The sequence below is a fragment of the Mercurialis annua genome, linkage group LG8, assembly GCF_937616625.2.
Source record: "Mercurialis annua linkage group LG8, ddMerAnnu1.2, whole genome shotgun sequence".
NCBI classification, from domain to species: domain Eukaryota; kingdom Viridiplantae; phylum Streptophyta; class Magnoliopsida; order Malpighiales; family Euphorbiaceae; genus Mercurialis; species Mercurialis annua.
The window spans coordinates 33,371,991-33,393,254 of record NC_065577.1 but is presented as its reverse complement, the minus strand read 5'-3'; the positions used below and the strand labels follow the sequence as shown (position 1 = coordinate 33,393,254).

At 34.7% G+C, this 21,264-nt stretch overlaps 5 protein-coding genes across 6 annotated transcripts; 3 read left to right on the top strand and 2 right to left on the bottom strand.

Moving 5' to 3' along the window:
* LOC126661934 (uncharacterized) lies at positions 1–668 on the bottom strand. The gene is made up of 3 exons (XM_050355816.1): positions 611–668; positions 333–561; positions 1–232 (listed from the first exon to the last, which is right to left on the bottom strand). Exons 1-3 carry the CDS (start codon positions 666–668, stop codon positions 1–3), a joined length of 519 nt encoding a protein of 172 aa, XP_050211773.1.
* A 3,641-nt stretch (positions 669–4,309) lies between these two features.
* LOC126659962 (zinc finger protein ZAT5) lies at positions 4,310–5,640 on the top strand. Its single transcript, XM_050353295.2, has one exon. It carries the CDS (start codon positions 4,453–4,455, stop codon positions 5,500–5,502), a length of 1,050 nt encoding a protein of 349 aa, XP_050209252.1. The 5' UTR covers positions 4,310–4,452; the 3' UTR covers positions 5,503–5,640.
* A 9,278-nt stretch (positions 5,641–14,918) lies between these two features.
* LOC126661933 (protein FAR1-RELATED SEQUENCE 5-like) lies at positions 14,919–16,894 on the top strand. The gene is made up of 5 exons (XM_056104165.1): positions 14,919–15,410; positions 15,494–15,994; positions 16,079–16,302; positions 16,383–16,782; positions 16,843–16,894. The coding sequence occupies exons 1-5, from the start codon at positions 14,938–14,940 to the stop codon at positions 16,892–16,894; spliced, it is 1,650 nt and encodes a 549-aa protein (XP_055960140.1). The 5' UTR covers positions 14,919–14,937.
* Positions 16,895–16,965: 71 nt separating this feature from the next.
* LOC126659964 (uncharacterized) lies at positions 16,966–17,615 on the top strand. The gene is made up of 2 exons (XM_050353297.2): positions 16,966–17,117; positions 17,208–17,615. The coding sequence occupies exons 1-2, from the start codon at positions 16,971–16,973 to the stop codon at positions 17,535–17,537; spliced, it is 477 nt and encodes a 158-aa protein (XP_050209254.1). The 5' UTR covers positions 16,966–16,970; the 3' UTR covers positions 17,538–17,615.
* Positions 17,616–17,622: 7 nt separating this feature from the next.
* Positions 17,623–20,720, bottom strand: LOC126659961 (protein MAIN-LIKE 2-like). 2 transcript variants are annotated; one of them, XM_050353293.2, is made up of 6 exons: positions 20,561–20,720; positions 19,873–20,146; positions 19,367–19,780; positions 18,521–19,065; positions 18,025–18,435; positions 17,623–17,944 (listed from the first exon to the last, which is right to left on the bottom strand). In XM_050353293.2, exons 1-5 carry the CDS (start codon positions 20,597–20,599, stop codon positions 18,199–18,201), a joined length of 1,509 nt encoding a protein of 502 aa, XP_050209250.1. In that variant the 5' UTR covers positions 20,600–20,720; the 3' UTR covers positions 17,623–17,944; positions 18,025–18,198. The 2 variants fall into 2 exon arrangements, with proteins under 2 accessions (XP_050209250.1, XP_050209251.1); XM_050353294.2 differs by having other exon boundaries at positions 19,873–20,141; positions 20,561–20,670.
* Between the last annotated feature and the right edge of the window lie 544 nt (positions 20,721–21,264).

Here is a 21,264-nt window from a genome sequence, read left to right as displayed (position 1 = left end):
CTATGCGTTGTCATCGATAACGTCTTCAAGTGTTATTGCAGTTTGCTCATCCTCAGTTAAACGTAACTGGGCACAAGCCTCAGCTAACCCTTCCTCCATAACAGAAGCTAAGTACGTAAAGAGAACCAGGAACGCACTTTGATTTGGCGTAGAAAAATCAAAGAAATGATAGTAAAACTCTAGAGATGAAGAGGGAAACCCTAACCCTAGAAAAACTAGGATAGAAAGGAAGCTCCACGAATATCAGGATAATACTTGAAACAATACTTGTTATTGTTTTATCTTGAGCCTACATTATGCCTTTTTATCACTTTGCTTTGTTCTACCGTCACTGATCTTCGTTATTATCAAGTTGCGGACTAATGCCACCAGCTTTTGGCTTGACTGCTTCACCACCACTTCTTCCATTATCGTCAGCTTCCAGCACATCATCCATCAAATCATCCTCTCCCCTATTGATATCTTTTGTGTCATTTCTATCAGCAAGTCCAACAAATCCTTGATGTCGAGCTCCATTCGCAGCAAAAGTCCAAGGACCAGCACCACCCAACCCTCCTCCACCTCTTCCGAGTCACCGAGGATCACGAAAAACCGGTCAGTAATATGACACCGTTGGTGATGGAGTTCAAGCTCGTCCTCATTTTTCTCATAGCGGTAGTGCTGCCCATAGTAAGTAAAATGTGATTGTGTTTCTGAGATTATGATTATGTTTGTGAGTTTTTGTTTGAGGTGTTGAAGGAGAAGATAAACCCTTGAGGGTTTGTGAATTTGTTTTTGTTTTTGTTTTTTTAGTATATAGTAAATTAAATTTCTTTTTATTATTATTATAATTTGAACTAGAATTAGAATTTATAGGGAATAATAGTGTTATTTATAACATTAAATGCTATTTAAAATATATATGAAGAATTTTTTTTAAAAAAACATTCCAAATAAAAAAGGTCAATTTATTGTTTAAGGGTACAATTGAAACGAGAAAATATAAATAGGGTAAAATTGACTATCTTTTAACGTCGGGATAGAATTGTAAAGGGACCAAAAGCAATGGACCTAAACATATAAATTTTGAGGGGCAAATCCAAAATAAAAAGTAGCATGATATAATTTAAAATTCGCTCCATTGAATGTGTTTATTAAGTTATCAAATATAGTTTTTAATATGAATATTGTACTTAGCTCGACGTAAAAATTATAAATTTCAATTCGCATTGATAAAATTATTTGAATTAAAAATTAATTAATTTGTTTTTTTTTTTGATAATTTGGGAAGGGCGGGCGCTTGTGGGAGGAAACGAACCCACAATCTAACAGTTTACTGCTCAATGTTTATACCATTTGAGCTGTAGCTCGTTTAGTACAAGTTATGTTGGAATTTAAATATTCTTGATAAATTAATTTAGTTTAATTTAATTGTAAAATATATTAAACTTATAATTAAATTGAATTGGGTTTGAATCGAATATAACATCTAAAAATAAATCCCAAATGCTAGATACTATAGTTATGACTAAAAAAAAGGTCCGAAGACGCTAAAATTTATCCAAAAAGACACTGTTTCAACCAATCACACAATAATACTTATATTGGACTTATATTGGTAGAAATTACAAATTAAATATTTTATTTATGATCCACTAACAAGTCTCACACTACATAAATTATCAAACAAATATGTATACTCTCTTCGGTCCATAATATTTGTCACATTTAATTTTGTCATAAAAATTAAAAAAACAATTAATATGTTTTAATTTATAAATATTTTTACTAACTTAACCCTATATTGGAACTTGTTTATATATATGACTATCATTTTCATTTGTTTATTGTATTCTTTCAATAAATTAATGAGGGGCAAACATGGAAAAATAGCAATTAATGCTCTCTTGATATTCTAACATGACAAATATTATGAATCAAAAAAATTTCTCAAATGCGACAAACTGTAGGTCCGTTATTGATTAATAGCAATTAATGCTCTCTTTGAGGTGGCCATGGCCTCCATTGGACATACTGTAGGTCCGTTATTGATTAAAGGCTTAATCACTCAAAAGCCATTCACTTTTATTTTTTTTTCAATTGCATCCTGACGTTGGAAAATTCTCTCAAAACCCTCACACCTTTAAAATTCCATTCCAATTGCAACTTAACGTAGGAAAATTCTCTCAAAATCCCCCCACCTTTATATTTTTTTTTTCAATTGCACCATAAATTAGAAATTTTTATGGTTTTAATTTTAAAAAGTTATTGGATATAATTTTAGAAAGAATGATTTTTTATATTATTAATAATATTAGTGTTTAATTAGAATATAGATTAAATATAAAGGTTATTTTTAAAAAAATTCATGTAAAAAGAGGTCAATTTAATCGTATAATTGAAAAGGAATCTAAAGATGGGAGGATTCTGAGAGAATTTTCCAACGCCGAGGTGTAATTGAAAAAACGTTTAAAGATGGAGGATTTTGAGTGATTAAGCCTTGATTAAAAGATCAGTAGTTTTTAAGTCATTACGTCTTTATTTTAGTACGAAAAGTTTAATAAGCTTTGTTTATAACTCTAAATGTTTGAGATTGCTACTTTTTATTTTATTTAATTACTAATCCTTGAGCCTAAGTTATGCCTTTTTATCAATTTGCTCATTTCTCATTCATCAGAATCTTTTCTCTCTCGTTAATAATACACTAAGACCTTTTTTAATATGGCACATAACGTGACTACTCATACATACTAACTTTACTTCTACAATAAAATACTGAATCCAAAAGACAAAATCAATGCATTAAATGCAAAATGCATTAAATGCAATAACAAAAATATTAGTAATATCACGATCATATTCGGTTCGATTATTGATAGAATGAAAAGATCTGTCATTTCTTAAAATTTCTCTTCTGATTCAAAATCGTGGTATAACGTGTATACCGATTATACAAGTTTGGAATAAAGTATAAGATTAAATTTGATAATTACGAAATTAAGAAACATAATGAGCATCTATCCTTCTAACCGTCATCGTAAAACTTTGTTGGACATTGGTTTTTAATTTCCTCACATCGTCATGTATTTCTATCACTAATTATTTCTATTTTCGCTTTTTCTTTTAAATTTTTTGGTTTCGCTGGTTAATTTTATGATCAACAATAAATTTTGTTGATACGAAACTCCTAATTAGGAGTACTTTTACATTTATAGCTTCCAATCGCAAAGGTACTAATCAGAATTCTAAGCTACCTAATTATGTTTAATATTATAAGTGAGCCTTAAAACATGTAAGTTCTTTGTGTTACTTTCCATTTACTTAATGCATATCCAAGCAAGATAAATCTATTTTCTTTTTGGGATAATTAAGTAGTGGATAATAATAAAAGTATCAAATAAAAATATATTATTAGCATTTAGCAAAATGCATTATTAGTATGCTTTAAAAATTTCACCTTATTAAAAAATATATAGTGATTTAAGATAGTATCATATATGGATAAAAATGAAAAACACCCAATTGAGTAGAAATAATATTTATTTAAACCACTAAACAACAATAAATTGATCGGAATTAAACTAATACACACACACATAACACAACACAACACAAGCAATAAAGAGTAAAAATAGTAAATAAATTGGAACTAAATTTATCTTAATTAGTGATATGAGATAGAAACAATAAATTAAAAAAATATCATGAGGTGATAATTAAATTAAATTAAATAATATGGTTTAATATGTGCTTAAGATGCACTAGTGGTATCTAAGACAACTAAAACATTGAAGTGTAAACACACATGCATGAGTGGAGAAGCGATTAACTGGCAAAGGAAAAGGGGTGATCGAAAAGAGCTTGCTATAAGCATTAATGGTAATGGAGATAATTTAATTAAATTAATTAATTATTGTTAATTATAATTAATTACTATTTCTTGTTTTGTTGATAATGGTTAATTAATTAGTGCGTTGGCAAAGTGTGAGAAAGAGAGTGTGAAACGGACTTGAAATTAACAAACTCCAACTGTTTTTTTAACACTAAACCCTTTTTTCTCTCTAAATTTATCATATTTTTAGTTATAATTTTGTTTGTTTTTGGTGTGTTATATTTTTCTATTTGATCATTATATATATAATAAAATTAATTTAATTAATCTTAATGTGCTTCTCTCATTCTATTTTCCAACTATTTAGCTATAATTAACTTGTGCTCTCTCTTTTCTATTAGATAGATAGACTATTTCACACACTAATTTGCCCTATTGACTCTAAAAAAATCTATCACCTATCCTTTTTAATACCCTTTTCTCTCTTATTTCTTCTTTATATATATAATAATTAAAATAATTCACTATTTATATTTTAATACAAATTCCACTCTTTTCCCTTTCTTGCTTCCTCTCCTACACCCCACCAACATTCTTTCTTTAGTTCTTTTCTTGCATATTTTTCAGGTGGGGAAGCCAAGATGGAAGCTCCTTCCGAAGAAGTCGCCCCCATCGCCACCACCATCGCCACTAGCCCCAACACTAACGTCGTGCTTAAAGGAAAGAGAACGAAGCGCCAAAGGGTACAATCGCCCATCCCTTTCGCTTTGACTGCGAATTCATCGAGTGGCGATCAAGAAAATAATATTAATGGAGAAGGAGAAGGAGACGATCACTATACGAATACTAATAGTATTGTTTTTCAAGATTTTCAAGAAAGTACTACGGAAGAAGAACAAGACACCGCGAATTGTCTTATCCTTCTAGCACAAGGACAAACCCGAAAAGATTCGTCAAACTTCCATCAACACAATCACAATCCAATCATTACAATACCGACAACGAAGAACAACGCGATGATCAACAACAAATTCAACAGTAGAAGGTTCTTGGAAACGAGTTCTCCGGGGTCCGGAAAAGCCGGATACTATGTCTATGAGTGCAAGACATGTAATAGAACATTCCCATCATTTCAAGCATTGGGAGGTCATAGAGCAAGTCACAAGAAACCAAAAGGAATCAACAACACCAACACTACTATGATCAATGACACATATACCCACACCAAGAAGCATCAGTTTGCAATATCATCTGATGAAGAAGAAGGGCATTTCAGGGATTTATCATCTCTTTCTCTTCAATTGAGTAACACCAACACCAATAGTAACACAAATAGGGGTAGTATTTACACTAATAATAAGGTGAAAATTCATGAATGTTCAATTTGTGGAGCTGAGTTTAATTCAGGGCAAGCTTTAGGGGGGCATATGAGGAGACACAGGGGGCCTATGGGTGGTAGTAGCAGTACTACAACATTGTCTTTAACACCAATGGCTAGTGTAGAACAATCTGATCAACAGCCTAATAATCCGAAACCGAGATCGAATTTAATTTCTTTTGATTTGGATCTTAATCTTCCTGCACCAGATGATCATGAAAAACAGCAACAAGAACAGCAGCAGCAGCAGCAGCAAAAACCTAAACCATCACTAGTTTTTTCTGCCCCAGCTTTGGTAGATTGTCATTACTAAACAGAAAAGGGTATTTATTTATTATTATAATTATTATTATTACTATTTTTTTTATTTTTTGTGGGAAAATATTTTTTCAAGATTTATTTTCTTTTCATTTCTTGAATTAATGATCTCTCACACACAATGATATATAATTGTTTCTTGATTTTTTGATATTTTTTTTGTTTTTGTATAATTCAATGGAATACATAAGATTATTCTTTCATTCTTTCTATTATTTTTCTGGATGTTAATAAATAAAGATGAACAAATGTTATATATATATGATAGTATTCATGAGTATTTGTTTTAAATTATCATTATTTATTTATTTTTTGTTTATTGAGTTTTGTTTATAGTGAGGAAATTCAGAATGTTTGATCACCAGTAACAGAAAAGACCAAGAAAAGGTAGTGGCTTAGGTTTCATTGTTTCATTACAAGAATGCCTTTCTTTTCTTTCTTCTCTCACTTTCATATGTTTTGATGACAAGAATAGAATAAAAACATAAGAAAAGCCGGTAAGTTACTGCTTTTTTTTATATTAATCCACCTCTTGCCTCTTCATAAATATATAAAAAAAAAAACTTAGTGATGGTTAGTGGCGACACCGGATTATTTTCCAGTCCGAGCGAAACTAAGTTTGTACTAATGAAAGAGCTAAAGTACATAGCAGAATGGATGATCGCTCCTTTTAGCCGTCAGTTATCGATTATTTACATAGCCTACAATTTCTAGACTTCTTAGCACTTTTTCTATTTTATTCTTTGTTTATATTCTGATTCCGCTATTATTATTGTTTTTATTTAATTTTAAAAACATTCTTTCTTTAAACTCGTTCAAGTTCACATAAAAAAATATATATGTTTAAGGCTCACTTTCATGTCCCTATATACCAATGAGTTATAAATCAAATAGTATGTGCTCCAGATAGAATTTTGTTAAGTTCGTGGGATCAAATTCTCTACGATGATTAAAAAATTTCCTCTATAATGATAAAAAAAAAATAGATCATGTGCATGTCTCAATATGGCAAAGGACTATGTGAAACGTTGGTAGCAAGCATAAGCATGTCTAAAGCACAAATTTTGTCGTTGATGTCCATTAAGATAGGATTAGTAAAGACAGATTAGTTTAGCTTAATTTGCAGCAAATTATAATTTTTTAAGCACTATTAGCTGTGCTTAAGTAAGAGTAGCTGTCTCTCTCTACCTTTAGTATAAGTGTGTATGTGAGAGAAAGTAACTAATTAATTTGTTTTAATATTTAATTAAGAGTTAGGTCAATATTTGAGTTGCATATAATTAGATGGAAGTTGGGGAAGTGCAAGTTGTGAAGTAGTTGTATTTTAGGGGATAGTATATGTTCTTAATTTTCTTAAGAGGTTATATTGGTTGTTTTCTTGACTTCAAAATTTTAATTAATACAGAATCGAATTGGATTGATATATAAAAATAATAATTTTTTTGATATTTATTTTCTTAGCTTAAAAATTTCCATTCAAAATATTACTAAAAAGAAAGCAAATTTTTGGCTATTTGAACTAATAAATTATATATTGAACAATTTATAAAAAGGTAGTATATTGTTTTGTTTAATTTAATCTTTTTAAAATATGTATTCAAAATAAAAGTAAGTTTATTAATTATGCATACTAGATTAGACTAAATAATAAAATAATATATTTTATTTAGAAAATGAAGTTTGTTAAAGACCCAAAATTGTTAAAGACCCCAAGTTAATTGTTTGAGTGAGTCTAAATTAATATGCAATTAACAATTTTAAAGTCAAACTCCTCCCATCAGTGTTTAATGAAGTTTTAATTAATCTATTATTTGTTGCCATCGAGGTACTCTCACCTCCCTTTTATTAGAAGTTTTTATGCCATATCATAATAAGGAAAAAGAGTTCATTTTTATAAGAATTAATATTATAAAAATTCACAAATTTTACACATTTTCTCATTTTAATCACACAGTTTAAATTTTCTCATTTTCATGCACGAACTATCACTTTTTTTCAAATTCATGCAAGGTGCAAATGAGTGTCACCTCAGCACCGTGCATGAATTTGAGAAAAAATGATAGTTCGTGCATGAAAATGAGAAAATTTAAACTGTGTGATTAGAATGAGAAAACATATAAAGTTCGTAATTTTTTTTGACATTAACCCTTTTTATAATTATTAAAATTATTTACATAATTCGCGCATGGTTCATAATATGTAAAAGAAGAAGAAGCGACTTCTGAATCTGATGTGCTCAATTTTATTTAAATTTATAACAATCTGATGATTTGCATTGAAATGGAGTCCCCATCTAGTAGTACTAGAAATACCTTTTACACCAACTAGTCGATTTCACACACACGTATAAATGCATAAACGACGTGCATCTACACAATAGGTTTGAAATCGTGGACACGATTAACTCTTGTGATTTGCTATCTGTAGACACTCCTTTTCCAGACAAGTAGAAAAGTGCTAAGGGACTGAAGCGCCCGATGATGATTTTCAGAGACAACCATCCGGGTGACGAGCTAGTGATTCGCTTGTTATTATTTAAGTGGATTAGATCGATGGACAACGACAAACTTGAAGGACTGGAGCGTTATTATCGCAAGTAATCCATAAAATTTCAAAGGGATTATGACAAAAGTCCAATAAATTAGACTAATTGCTGTGTGTTAGAATTTTATGGGCCAATTTATAGGTTTGGCAGACGAAATTGCACAAAATCTAACCTTAGTGGACTGAAGGCCCTTTTTTACAATTCCATGGGCCAAAACAGCCTTTTTGCCACTTTTTTTTTCATGAAATAGGTTGGATTTTCCAAATTTATTATTAATGAACCCAAAATTAGAGTCCTAACCTAAACTTAACCCTATGTAAATCCCAATAACTAATAAATACGACATTAACTCTAAAAAGAAGAGAGGCGAGATAAATAAGACAAAACTCACATATATTAATTTAGAGCCACCTAACAAGAAATTTCAGACATCTTTCACGAATAAAACTATGCTTTTACGCTTCAATCGTCAAAAATTAATTAATGCACAACGATATATACTGAATTATGCATCTAAATCATCAGAAAACGACTACAGAACTTAGGACGGTACTTCTGAAAATCCTAATTAGTTCCTATTTACATAAATAATGTCTCTTACTCATCCATATTTAGTTTTAATTCATTATACATGCGCGATTTGCGTTTTTAGTGTTTTTGAGTAAATTGTCATTATTGCCATTAATTTTGCTTCTCGACACATGTTTAGGGTGTTTTTAATCGTTTTTACATGTTATTTTGATTATATTCAATTTCCAGAGGTGTAATTATGTGTTCTTCACCGATTTCACATGTTTTTCGCGTGAAATTTGAAACTCGGTTCGGCCTCGAGGAAGTGGCGTCGCTAGGGGTGTGCATTCGCTTTTTCGGTTCGGTTCGCAAGTGGAATTATCAAAACCGATCGGTTTTTTAAGAATTTTAAAACCGGTCGGAACTTTGTCCAAAAAAATCGGTTCGGTTCGGTTATCGGTTTTACCGAAATAGGAAAATAATTTTTTTTTCTTAAAATTTTACTCATAAAAAATTAAAATTAAAAAATTACAAAAATTAAAAAAATAAATCTAAACTTCAAATCTAAGTCAATTGTAACGTTTTACACACAATAACACTTAAATATGAAAGAAAATAGTATTAATTTTTAAAAATAATAGTAATATTTCTATAAAAATCTAACAAATTTCAAAATATCGGTTTTTCGGTTTTTCGGTTTTTGAAATCTCAAAACAAAACCGAATTAAGATGTATAAAAATTCTTAATTCTAAAACCGAACCAGCAATTTTCGGTTCGGTTTCGGTTTGATTTTCGGTTCGGTTTTGCACACCTCTAGGCGTCGCAGCCAGTCCGCTTAGCGACACCGCTAGTCCTATTGGCGCTGGAGCCATTCCTTCTGGCACCGTGTTCTTCGTTCCTCAGCACTCCCCATATTTTCGACCTACAGCCCGGAGATTGATTTTGCGTTTCCGGGTTCATTCGGACTTGGAATCGCCCCCGTTTGAACTGTTGTCAATATACTTAGTTATAGTATATTTTTCTATAACCTCTCGGGCCTGTCCCTGTCAGTATACCTCTGTCATGTCAACAATGGCGCCATATGCCATATCATCATGGGCCATGAAGCTCAATCTCCGGTCCAACAACTTTCAGTCATTTCCCGCTTTGTTTGGACTCAATATCAACTTCGGTTTGAACCAATGGACTCGTGTTGACCAGATGAACAACTTTTGTGTTTTGACCGGATCCGAAATCTGACTGTATTGACAGACACAAATGACAGAAAACTTCATGACACTCTAGAAAGATGTTCAAAAGTATTTCTAACCTTTTATGTATATCAATTGTTGTTTGGACATGTAAATATTGTTTAATTCTTTGAATGTATCTCCAGATCCAACATTAACAGGAATAATCAAATAATCACTTTAATTTAGTTACAAACTAATCAAATCATATAAAATTATAATGCTATTGTGAAAATGATAATTATTGGTTGTATACGCATTCAGGATGATAAAATTAGAGTTATTGATTATAAAAAGAGCTGGAAGGATGCAACTTGTAGATTTTAAAATGTCTTGTAAGATTCAAATTTTCCATGTCAGCAACTTTCACACGCCATGTACACGCCGTTAAAGAACTGATTAGGAGAAGGCTCTATATTTCCCTTTTTAAAAACGTTAGGGGCTTATTTGTTCGCTTTAGACTTTAGGAGCATATTTGCTCCTAACCCCAAACATTAGGGGCACCCTTCTCTCCCCCAACTTTTCAAAAGTTAAAACACTAATTTGTAAGAAACAAAAATTATACACTCAAATAGCATATTTAAAAAGTTCATGGTATCTTCAATGTGAATAGTGCTTGGAAAAACATGGTCTCTGTGCAAACCAAAGTTCCTTGGTACAATGTTGTCTGGTATGCAGGAATGATCCCAAGACATTCCTTTGTAACTTGGTTGGCAATCATGGGAAAACTAAACACCAAAGATAAGCTTCTGAGGTGGGGAATTATTCCCTCGAGCGTGTGCTCCCTGCGTAACTTGCAGGCTGAAAGCGTTGATCATCAGTTCTTTCAGTGTAAGTTCTCCTCTGAAGTTTGGGAGAAGACCTTAAGGAATTTTGATGAGAGCAGACATGGTTTCAGCTGGATAAGAGAGATCAGTTTCTTGACGAGAAGAGCTAGTGGAAAATCTAGAAGAGCTAAAACTAGAAGGTTATGGTTTAATGCAACTGTCTACCATCTCTGGAAGAGCAGGAATGATGCTACCTTCAATCAAAAAGTTCAGTGTTGTGAGAAAATCTTTGCAAGAATTGCTAGTGATGTCAGGAATGTGTTGAGCTAGTTTCAGCGCTGGTTTTGTCTAGTTAAGTGCTGTGTTTCTGAGTTTTTTTTCAGGCTTAAAGCCTTTTGTTTGCTCTTTTCTAGAGCTAGTCTGTTAGTATCCAGTTTGTTTCCTAGCTGGACTGGTTATATCCTGGGCCTTTTTGGCAATTTAGTTACGCTTTGGTTGATTGACCAAAAAAAAGTTCATAGCATAATCTTTTTCTATAGTAATTATGAGGAATTGTCTTTCCGATTAGTTTTTACGGTTGTGTCGGTTTATACGAATATAGTGAAAAATAGCTAAACTATTCATTTAAATTTGGCTTAACTCATCCTCAAGCCCATGTATTTTTCATTTTTTGTTTATTTGGTAGTCTATTTTGCTTTTTTAGTTAGTCCTTATACTTTTCACTTTTTGTTTACGTAGTCCAAAATTTTGCAATAATTTAGTCCTTAAAAAGTAGATTAGGGAAGAAATAAACAAAAAAAGAAACTTTAAGAAGGATTAAATAAATAACAAATTTAAAAAGAATTTAAACGAAAATAGAAGTATATAGACTAAGTAAACAAAAAGTGAAAAATACAAAGACTAATTAATGAAGTAAAATAGATAAAGGACTCGTGACATAGAGCTGGACATGGACCGGATTAGCCCGTGAACCGGTCCGGAACCGGGTCGGTCAAACCCTGTCTGGAACCGGTCAAACTCAGAACCAGACAAAAACCGGCCCGGAACCGTCGAAAGACCGGCTTTGGGCCGGTTTTAAATTTTTTGAACCGTGAACCGCCAATTCCGGGTCGAAACCGGAGGTTTAAGAGTCGAATCCGTCGATAAAAATTATTTAATTTTAATATATTTGTATATATATTATATTATATTATATTATATTTTATACTTTTATAGTTATATTATGTTTTCAATCAAATTATGCTTTTTTATTTTTAAAGTCTCTATTTTTTAAAATATTTTTACTACTATATGAAGTTAATATATATGTATTATTTTAGTGATATATAATTAAAATTTGTCTTAGTTAATTTTTTTGGTTAAAATAATATTTAAGAAACTTATTTTATTTTATTATTTTCTTGCAATATTATCTTCGTATATTATTTTATTTATATACTTTTTAGCTTTTACTAGTTAAATTTTAATTTTACTTTCAATTTTTTTTCTGAACCGACCAGAATCCGGAATCGGAACCAGCCGGTTCCATTTTTCTTCCACCGCGACTCGGCGATTCCGAACCGGAACCGGAGGATTATGAACCGTGGCCGGCTCTATCGTGACATCTCTCTGCTGCTGCAAAAATACGCAGGTTTTGGCACCTCGATGATGTCCTCTTCTTCCTTTTATTTAGCGCTGAAAGCTTCCTCCAATAGTCCAATTTTTCGGATGGTTGTTAGCTCGTGATCGGATTTCTTCTTATGCTTCGTTGGCTGCTCGAGGTATTATTTTCTTAGAGAATGATAGTCGTTTGACTTGCAAATCTTCGGATTACACTATCAATTTGCTTGGCATTTTTGGGGAGTTCTAATGAAAAAGTGCTTTTTACTTTACGATGGACATCTTTTTCGAATTCTGGAATTCTATTCCTCGTAATTCTTCAGAGAATTATCGCGATTTTTTTAGTTTTTAGGAATTTGGGAGTTATGAAAAGCGAGAAATAATAGAATATTCAATGGTGTTTGGCTTAATTACTTAAAAAAAACCCCCTTTAATTTTTATTTCGTTTATACCCTGACCTAGAAAAACTGTCACATATACCCTTGACGTTGTCATTATGTTTCGCCTCTACCCCAAATTTCAAAAAAAAGATGATTTATTAAAAACAACTAAATTTAAGGGTTATTTTATACCTTTTTCTATTAAAAAATGTACAAACTAATACTTCATCTTTAAAAACGTTAAAATAAGTCCTAAAATTAATTTTTTAGGTCAGGGTATAAATGAAATATATGTGACAGTTTTTCTAGGTCAGTGTATAAACGAAATAAAGATTAAAGGTGGGATTTTTTTAAATAATTAAGCCATGGCGTTTTTGTGACATTTGACTCCTTGGTGATTTCAACTATTAGGAAGACGGTTTTATTTTATGTTTCTTCTCATCCGCATTTCCCCTATTTTGGAAATGACGTTTTACGTTATTTGGATATTTTTGTACACTCTATTTTATCCTTTTGAATCTTTACCTCCCACTACTTGTGGTAGTGCTTTATAAATAATCATTTACCCCGAAAAAAAGTAAATAAAAAAAGAAAAGTACGGACTTGAAGATGGGTTATGTTATGCTTTTAAATTTTTGGAAAAAATTATGAAACTAAAATACGTATTTAAATTTTTAATTTTATTCAATTTTATTTTATCTTTTGGATCGATTTAAAGCTCTAAAGATCCATGTGCATATTACTAAAGACCATATTTATAAAAATTATATATAGTAGTAGAAGAACATACTAAATCAGAGATACCATTTAATTTGGAATTGAGCTTATTTCAACAACAAAAAAATTGTAATAAGAGTTGATTTCATAAATAAAAAAACTAAAAAATCACCCATACATTAAGTTACAATTTTAAAACGACCTTTTAAAATTATTAATTTCATTCACTACTTTTTTATTTTTGCAATTACATTACCGTTCAAGAATCATCATTTTTATTTTGTTAAACAATTATACATTTTTTGTAATTATGTCAATTACTTGTTATTATGACTTGTAATACCACATCGTCCTCCGGCCACATTCTATAAATTGCTGAATTTTCGAATGGTGATATAATTATAAAGAAATTGAAAGGTACTGAATTAAATTGGCAACTTTAAAAGTCGTGATGGAATTGTAATTTAGTGTAAAAGTGATGATTTTATAATATAATTAACCCTTTTAATAATCGCATGAATTGGAATGCAATTTCCAATTCTACAAAAGTGAAGTGTTGTACATTTTTGTTTTATTGCGATTAGTTAAAACAAGGGTATTGCTATTCGCCGCCCCTTTTTACTTAGCACCGCACAGGCGAAAGACATTTTTACCCTTTAGCAAAATTTCAAAAAAAAAAGTTCTCTCAACTCATTCGAACACACTCGAACAACTACGTAAAAAGTCGAGTAAAATGACGGATAACGAGTATAATTCGTCGGGAAACGAGTACCGACAGTCGGAAACAAGTTTTCCCGGCTTTTCCGAGGTAAAAATTAGTTATTTTAAATTTTTATTTAAAATTTGTGAAGAGGGACGATTGAATTTCACGTCCTCTCCAGAGGAGGGGACGCCAGAGTTTGCCGTCTTCTCCAGAGGAGAGGACGTGAAATGCAACGTCCTCTCCTCTAGAGGGGACGCCAATTTTGGGCGTCCCCTCTTCTAGAGAGGACGCCCAAAATTGGCGTCCCCTCTAGAGGAGGGGACGCCCAATTCCACGTCCCCTCTTCTAGAGGGGACGTGGAGTTGGGCGTCCCCTCCTCTAGAGGGGACGCCCAACGCCGGCGTCCTCTCCTCTGGAGAGGACGCCGGCGTCCCCTTTTCCGGCCGCGACCGAAACGTCGCGGCCGGAAATTAACTAATGCTAAAAAAAACGTTGAAATGATTTTTTTTTAATAATTACAGTAATTTTTTATTCCATATTATTACGACTTCTTATTACATATTATTTCGATTTGTTAAACGTAAGTATTTATGTTTTGCAGGTTGATTTAGAAGATTATGGCGGTGATGGAATTGATTACAGCGATTGGTTTAAGCTAGATCATGGGTTTGATAGTGATGTTGAAGCAATTACTTGGGCTAAGAGTACTGCTATAAAGATTGGATTTGAATTAGTCATTTCATCACATAAGAACGAGGGGAAAAAGAAGCTTCTACGATGTGCTCGGGGTGAGCGTTACAGAGGTTCATTCACAGATTCTGATTCCTTCGTACGGAAAAATACGAAGACAAAAGCGTGTAAGTGCAAATTTAAAATTATTGTCAAATTAGGAAAGACTGCATGGTTTATACTTACAGATCCTGGTATTTCGAGTACACACAACCATGCTCTGGCTGTGTATCCTGAAGGATACCGTCAGATGAGTGGGCTGAGTGGCGAGGCGAAAGAAATTGTGCGAGATATGAGTGCGGCACAAGCGAAGCCGTGTTCTATCATGGCAGCTTTAAAAGAAAAAGTACCATCTGACAACCCTACAATAAAGCAAGTGTACAACTATAGAGAGACTTTGAGAAAGTCTAGCTTTGAGGGTAGAGATGTGGTTGGGCAATTTTATCACATGGCTCAGCAAAATGATTATGTACACTGGACTCTTGCTGAGGAGGATACAGGTGTGTTGACCCATATTTTCATGGCTCATCCTGATTCAGTGAGACTACTTCGTACGTACTACTGGATCATCGGCATGGACTCCACGTACAAGACGAACAAGTACAAGCTGCCTTTTTTTGAGATTATTGGAATGACTCCTTGCAACAAGAACTTCATAATTGCATATGCAATTATGAAGGATGAGACTGAAGGGAGTTACAGATGGGTATTGGAGAGACTGAGGTATTTAATTATAGTTATGTTATTTGATATTTTAATGATATTCAAATTCAAATTACTTATTAAATCATCGGGCAATAATGCAGGTGCTTGATTGGGGAACATATTCATCCGAGCGCTATTCTTACTGATCGAGAATTGGGGCTTATGAGACCAGTGTCAGAGGTTTTCCCACGTTCTTCTCATCTACTATGTACGTGGCACATAAATAAGGACGTAGAAGATAGAGTGTACAGAATTAGTGGGAAAAACCAAGAGTTTGCTGAAATTTTCAAGAATAGTACATGGAAGAAAATTATCAGGGCGCCAAGTTTTGATCAATATAACATAGCTGTGGAGCACTTCAGAGATCGGTTTAAAGGTTTTCCAGGGTTGATACAGTACATTGAGGGGACTTGGCTGGGACACAGAGAGAAGTTCGTATCTTGCTGGACGGACTTAGTCCTACATTTTGGAAACACCACCACATGTAGAGTCGAGAGCGCACATGCTCAGCTTAAGCAGTGGCTCAACTCTAGCACCGGTGCTCTGGACACAGTCTGGACGAAGGTCGACAAAGTTATACAGTCGCAGCTGATAGATATCCGGTAACATTCTTCTCGAGTACTATTAGTACTTATACAAACTATGTTGTCATTATTATTAACATAAATGTTTTAAAATTACTGCAGCAAAACACTTGAGGACTCCAGACGGACTATTGGCGTACATCGACGCGGTTTTCCATTTGACAAGCTCTCATGCAGAGTGTCACATTACTGTCTGGATTTAATATCGAAAGAACTAAGGCGTATGCGAGAATTGAGTACCGATGTCTACGATCGCTGTGGTTGTGTGGTTAGATCAACACATCAGATCCCCTGTGCATGTGAGCTGCGAGCGGTGGTCGATTCAGGTATCACGCACCACTTTCATTGAATACTAATATTAAAAATATTAATATTGTTATTGAAAGCTAATATGTGTTATTTGTAGGTAACCCGATCAGCCTTGACAGTATACACCCGTTTTGGACGAAACTTGTTATTCTCGGCGATGGGTTGGACACATCTGCGCAACCCGATTTTGCTGGTTTTCAGACTGAGGAACATCAGTATTTTCACGAGGTCGCCGACGAGGTCATGACTAAGGATCCTTCAGTGTTGCGTGATATTTCTCGTATTGTTCGAGAGCGACTTCACCCCGAAGACTTAGGCTACATGGAACCAGAAGTTAAAACAAATGTCAGAGGTCGACCAAAGGGGAGCAAATCAACGAAGCGGGATCCGAGTCGTCATGAGTACAAGGACCGTGTACCTGGTCGTCCTAAATCTTCCAAAGCTCAGAAAAATCGTACATCCGCGTCAGGTAATTATCATCCACTAATATTCGTTATGTACGTCTACTGTAGTAGTATCCTTGTTATTTATAATAATATTTTTTTTATTTCCCGCAGCTGGTTTGCAAAATGCGGAGGTTATTCCAGGATTCCTTTTACCATTCGTTGACGAGCTTGTGGACGTGCGTGGAGACGGCAACTGTGGATTTCGCGTGGTGGCAAGCCACATATATGGTGACGAGAAGATGTGGGGAATGACTAGAATGAACATTGCAAACGAAATCTCCGCCCACCCTTATCGATACGAGGGTATTTTCATTGATGGGTTGCAAGCGGCCATTACACGTATTAGCTGGGAAGGCGGAGAGTGTGGCCCTAGCTACTGGATGCAGGTATTTAATTGAATTATATAAATTTATCACAAAGTTATTATATTTTTTTAAAAAATGATATTTATATTCTGACTTATTAAATGGATGCAGGTATTGGATGACTTGTTCCCTATTGCCACTATCTTCAATGCAGCTGTTATTTACATACAAGGCGGGACGCTACAACAGACGCGGTTCTCTTCGTTTACTGTTCTGCCTTTGCATTCCTCTGAGGTTCACTCACGACCATCGAAGGAGATAGTGATATTGTATATTAGTGGACGCGCTCATTTTGTTAGGTTGAATTTGCAGGATAATTTTCCTGTCCCACCAATTCCCACCCTGTGGTTCCAGCACAGGGACCATACTGTTCAGTCTTGGCATACTTTATATGCTAATAGGAGAGAGCAATGGGATAGTTTGATAGGTATGGCAGATTGAGTTGATTGTAAAATGTTTATTCGGTAATTATGCTGATTGTGTGTTTTATTATTATACGTGTAATATTTTTGAACTCCACAGTACGTAATATTTAAAAATGTTCATGAAATTGCATAAAAACAAACACGTACATAATATAAAAAAATTCTCTAGAAACTAACATCTAAAGAAAACAAGTCCATAATCAGAAAAAAGTACTAATAATATAAACATACAACATATACTAACAGCACTCAGTCAGCAATGCGCCAAGCGGCAATGACTCTCTCCAACTCCGTGCTGGCCTCCTCCGTCTCAGTCTCCAACTCCGGAATGCCGTCAAATTCGCAGTGCTGTCTATGTTGGGCGGTAATCGTGCTGACTTTTTGGATGAAATGCTCGTATCTGCTGGTCACCAGTGTCATCCACTGTAATACCATAAATAGACAAGTAAATTCAATATGTTAAATATATGTAATATTCACTAAATTATAAAATGAAAACTTACATAATCGTTGTTGCTGCGGGGAGGATGTCGTCGTGGAACATCTCTGTCAGGAAGGATACGGGGGTGCGAATGGCGCTCGAACCAGTCCAGGTAAGCTGGATGGCATCCTCCAGCAATAACGTGGGCTTCCTCAAATCCCATTAACGGCAGCTTGTACATGACCGGAAAAGCGTTTCACATGTCAACCGCAATCGTCACACTCATGTCCACAGAGTACTTGAGTGACTTCCAGGACCTAACAGCCCCTATTGGCCGACAAATTGGCACAGGTACAGTCTGCACATAACCCAGCTGTCGCAGCACCCTAGACGGCATGTACGGCTCGACAATGTCCCGGTACGCTATCCAGCCATAATATGCAGTGTGCTCTACGGTGGCAGCAGGCTCGCCGCCAAAAGGGAGCCATGTGATCTGTTAAAAAATTACAAAACAAAAATTAAAATATAGCAATCGTAATAAAATAAAATTTAGCTAATAAATTAACAAATTTACATACCTCCTCAGCAGTCAGCGTGTCCAAACGAGCTCGCAAGGACCGAAGTCGGGTGGCTGAGCAATCTGACGCAGTAGCACTCCAGCTAGATGCTCGAGGAAGATGAGACTCGATCAACAACCGCTCTCGCTGGGGCCGGAAGCATGGAAAGTACTCATAAATCCATGTCTGCAGCAGTGTCAGACAGCCAGTCAAACCGGAGCAGTCTCCTCTCGATGAGATTCCAAGCTGCCGATAGAGATAAGCTAGTGTAGCTGATCCCCAGGAAACTGTACTCGTATCTGTGACTCCTTCCCGCACCTCCCATATGGTTGCAGGTCTAATCCGATGGCCACTCTTGTCAGTGAATAGAGTGCAACCTAACGTCAACCAAATCCAAGCTATTGCCTCCACCTCTGCAGTACGGTCATGCCTACATAAGCTGATGATCGACTCAATCAGCACACCTCCCTGGGCAAAATGCTTGCTCGTCTTACTCACCAGATCCTCTGGTGAAATACCTAAAATCTGTACGCAGTAAGCCATCAGCTGGGCCTTGTTCGGCTGACCTGAAAACATAATTTCGCAATTTAAATTAATATCACGCAATAGGTACAGTAAATTTCTAGAAAAAATTGGGCAGCACTTCCCCTAAAAATGAGCATCACCCATTTTTCAGGGAAGTCCTGCAAAGAAATTACAATTGGCAAACCAAAACACAATCCACATTAAACAACTAATTTGTCTAAATATTTTATTAAATAACCTAAAACAATTAACTTATCCTAAATAACATTAAATTTACCTAACATAATAATGAGACGTAATTAAAGAATTATTAAATGTAAAAAATATAACAGAATATCGCACCTGAAACCATAGCCCCAGCAACTGGAATCCAAAGAATATGCCACACGTCATGTAATGTGATGGTCATCTCCCCGAATGGCATGTGAAAAGAGTTTGTATCTGGCTGCCATCGCTCCACAAATGCAGAAAGGAGCGGGATATCCAGATGATCAAACATGATAAACGGGAGATGTGATATCTCAGTCCCGTCTATCAGCACCTTAACCTCCTCTGAGGCCGTCTCATACCACTGTCTCAGCTTCTTCAGAGCTCCATGTCTAGTCTGACACTTCAGCACGCCTCTGTCCGCCCCATCCCATAGCCGAGAAGCGACATGCCCGAGAAAACTAGGAATAACAGTGTCATCCTCGGGTCCACCAGGTACTGGACCAGTAACGGTCCACACGTCAACCTCTTCAGGTCGTCTGTTCGACCCTGAAAGTAACATTAAACATAATTAAATTACATTTAATTTTTTTAACAATATTATTAAATTAAATTAATTATAATCATTTAATTATATTTACCTGATGACGAGTCGCCAACGAACCGACCACCTGCACCCTTTTTCCGTTTAGAAATGTAAATTTTTTCACTTGGCTCGTCCTCTGGCTCGTCCTCTGAGCTCACAAAATCATCAGACTCTCTAAGATCCTCAACAGGAATGCGGACGTCATCGGGAGAAGTATGCGCTTGTTTCTTCCGTCGAGCCGAGGCAGAAACTTTACGCGTCGTAACGTGACGGGCTCCCGATCCCCCTAATTCTGGGGCCAAAAACGTCTTCCCCATACGCTTTCTGCCCTGCAGTTATAATAATTTAAATTATAGAAATAATATATATTAAATTAAATAAATTTCTAAAATTATTTAATTTATTTCAAATAATTATTTATTTAATTTTAAAAAAACAATAATTAGATTTAAATTTTTATTTTTTTTTAAAAAAAAATTCAAATTTCATTAAATTCCGGAACGGGCGTCCGGCGTCCCCTCCGGAAGAGGGGACGTCGGACGCCCACGTCCCCTCCGGAAGGGGGGACGCCGTTTCCGGCGTCCCCCCTTCCGGAGGGGACGTGGGATTTCACGTCCCCTCCGGAAGAGGGGACGCCGGTTTCCGGCGTCTCCTCCTCCGGAGGGGACGTAAAATCCCGTTTTCTCTTTTTTTTAATTGTTTTTTAAAAAAAAAAAACCGAAATTAATAAAAAAAAAACTTACCGGAGGTTGTCGATTTCTATCTCGTTCCAAATCCGACATTTTCGTAAAATATGAATTTGTGAAAAGTTGAATGAGTTGAGAGGATTTAGGTTTTTTTTTATGAATTGGTTTTCTATTGAAAAAGTGAAAAGGGTAAAAATGTCTTTCGTCTGTGCGGTGCTAAGTAAAAAGGGGAGGTGTTTAGCAATCCTGTAAAACAATGAGGATTCTTACACAAGCATTTCAATTAATATGTGAACGAGCCCTGTTGAAATCAGGCAATCAATGCCTTGGACTCCTTGGATTTCTTGTTCCTATATAAAAACAAAGCTAAATTTGTTATTGCACGAGAGCATTTTCAGAAGAAAAAAAAAAACAAGAAACTTGATGTAGAGGTTTCAAAGACCTCGACGGTTCATCTGAAGATGAATTACGAATTTTCGCCTAATTGTCACTGTATTAGGAAATAGAATTCAAGTTGCACTGAACTCATTCCAAGCAAATCAGGATGATCCAGTGGAAATGTTTGCGCCGAGAATGGTCTATGATTCTCACAACTATCAAGTTTTTCCGGACCTGACGAAGGATGTTCAAGTTCCTCCTATATGTTGGCAATATATGTATATGCTCCTGTTGAATTCGAACTTTCAGCATTTTCTCTGATATTCAACCATATCTGGTCAAAAATTGACAGAGATGAACAATAACAGCACTAGCAGCAGCTC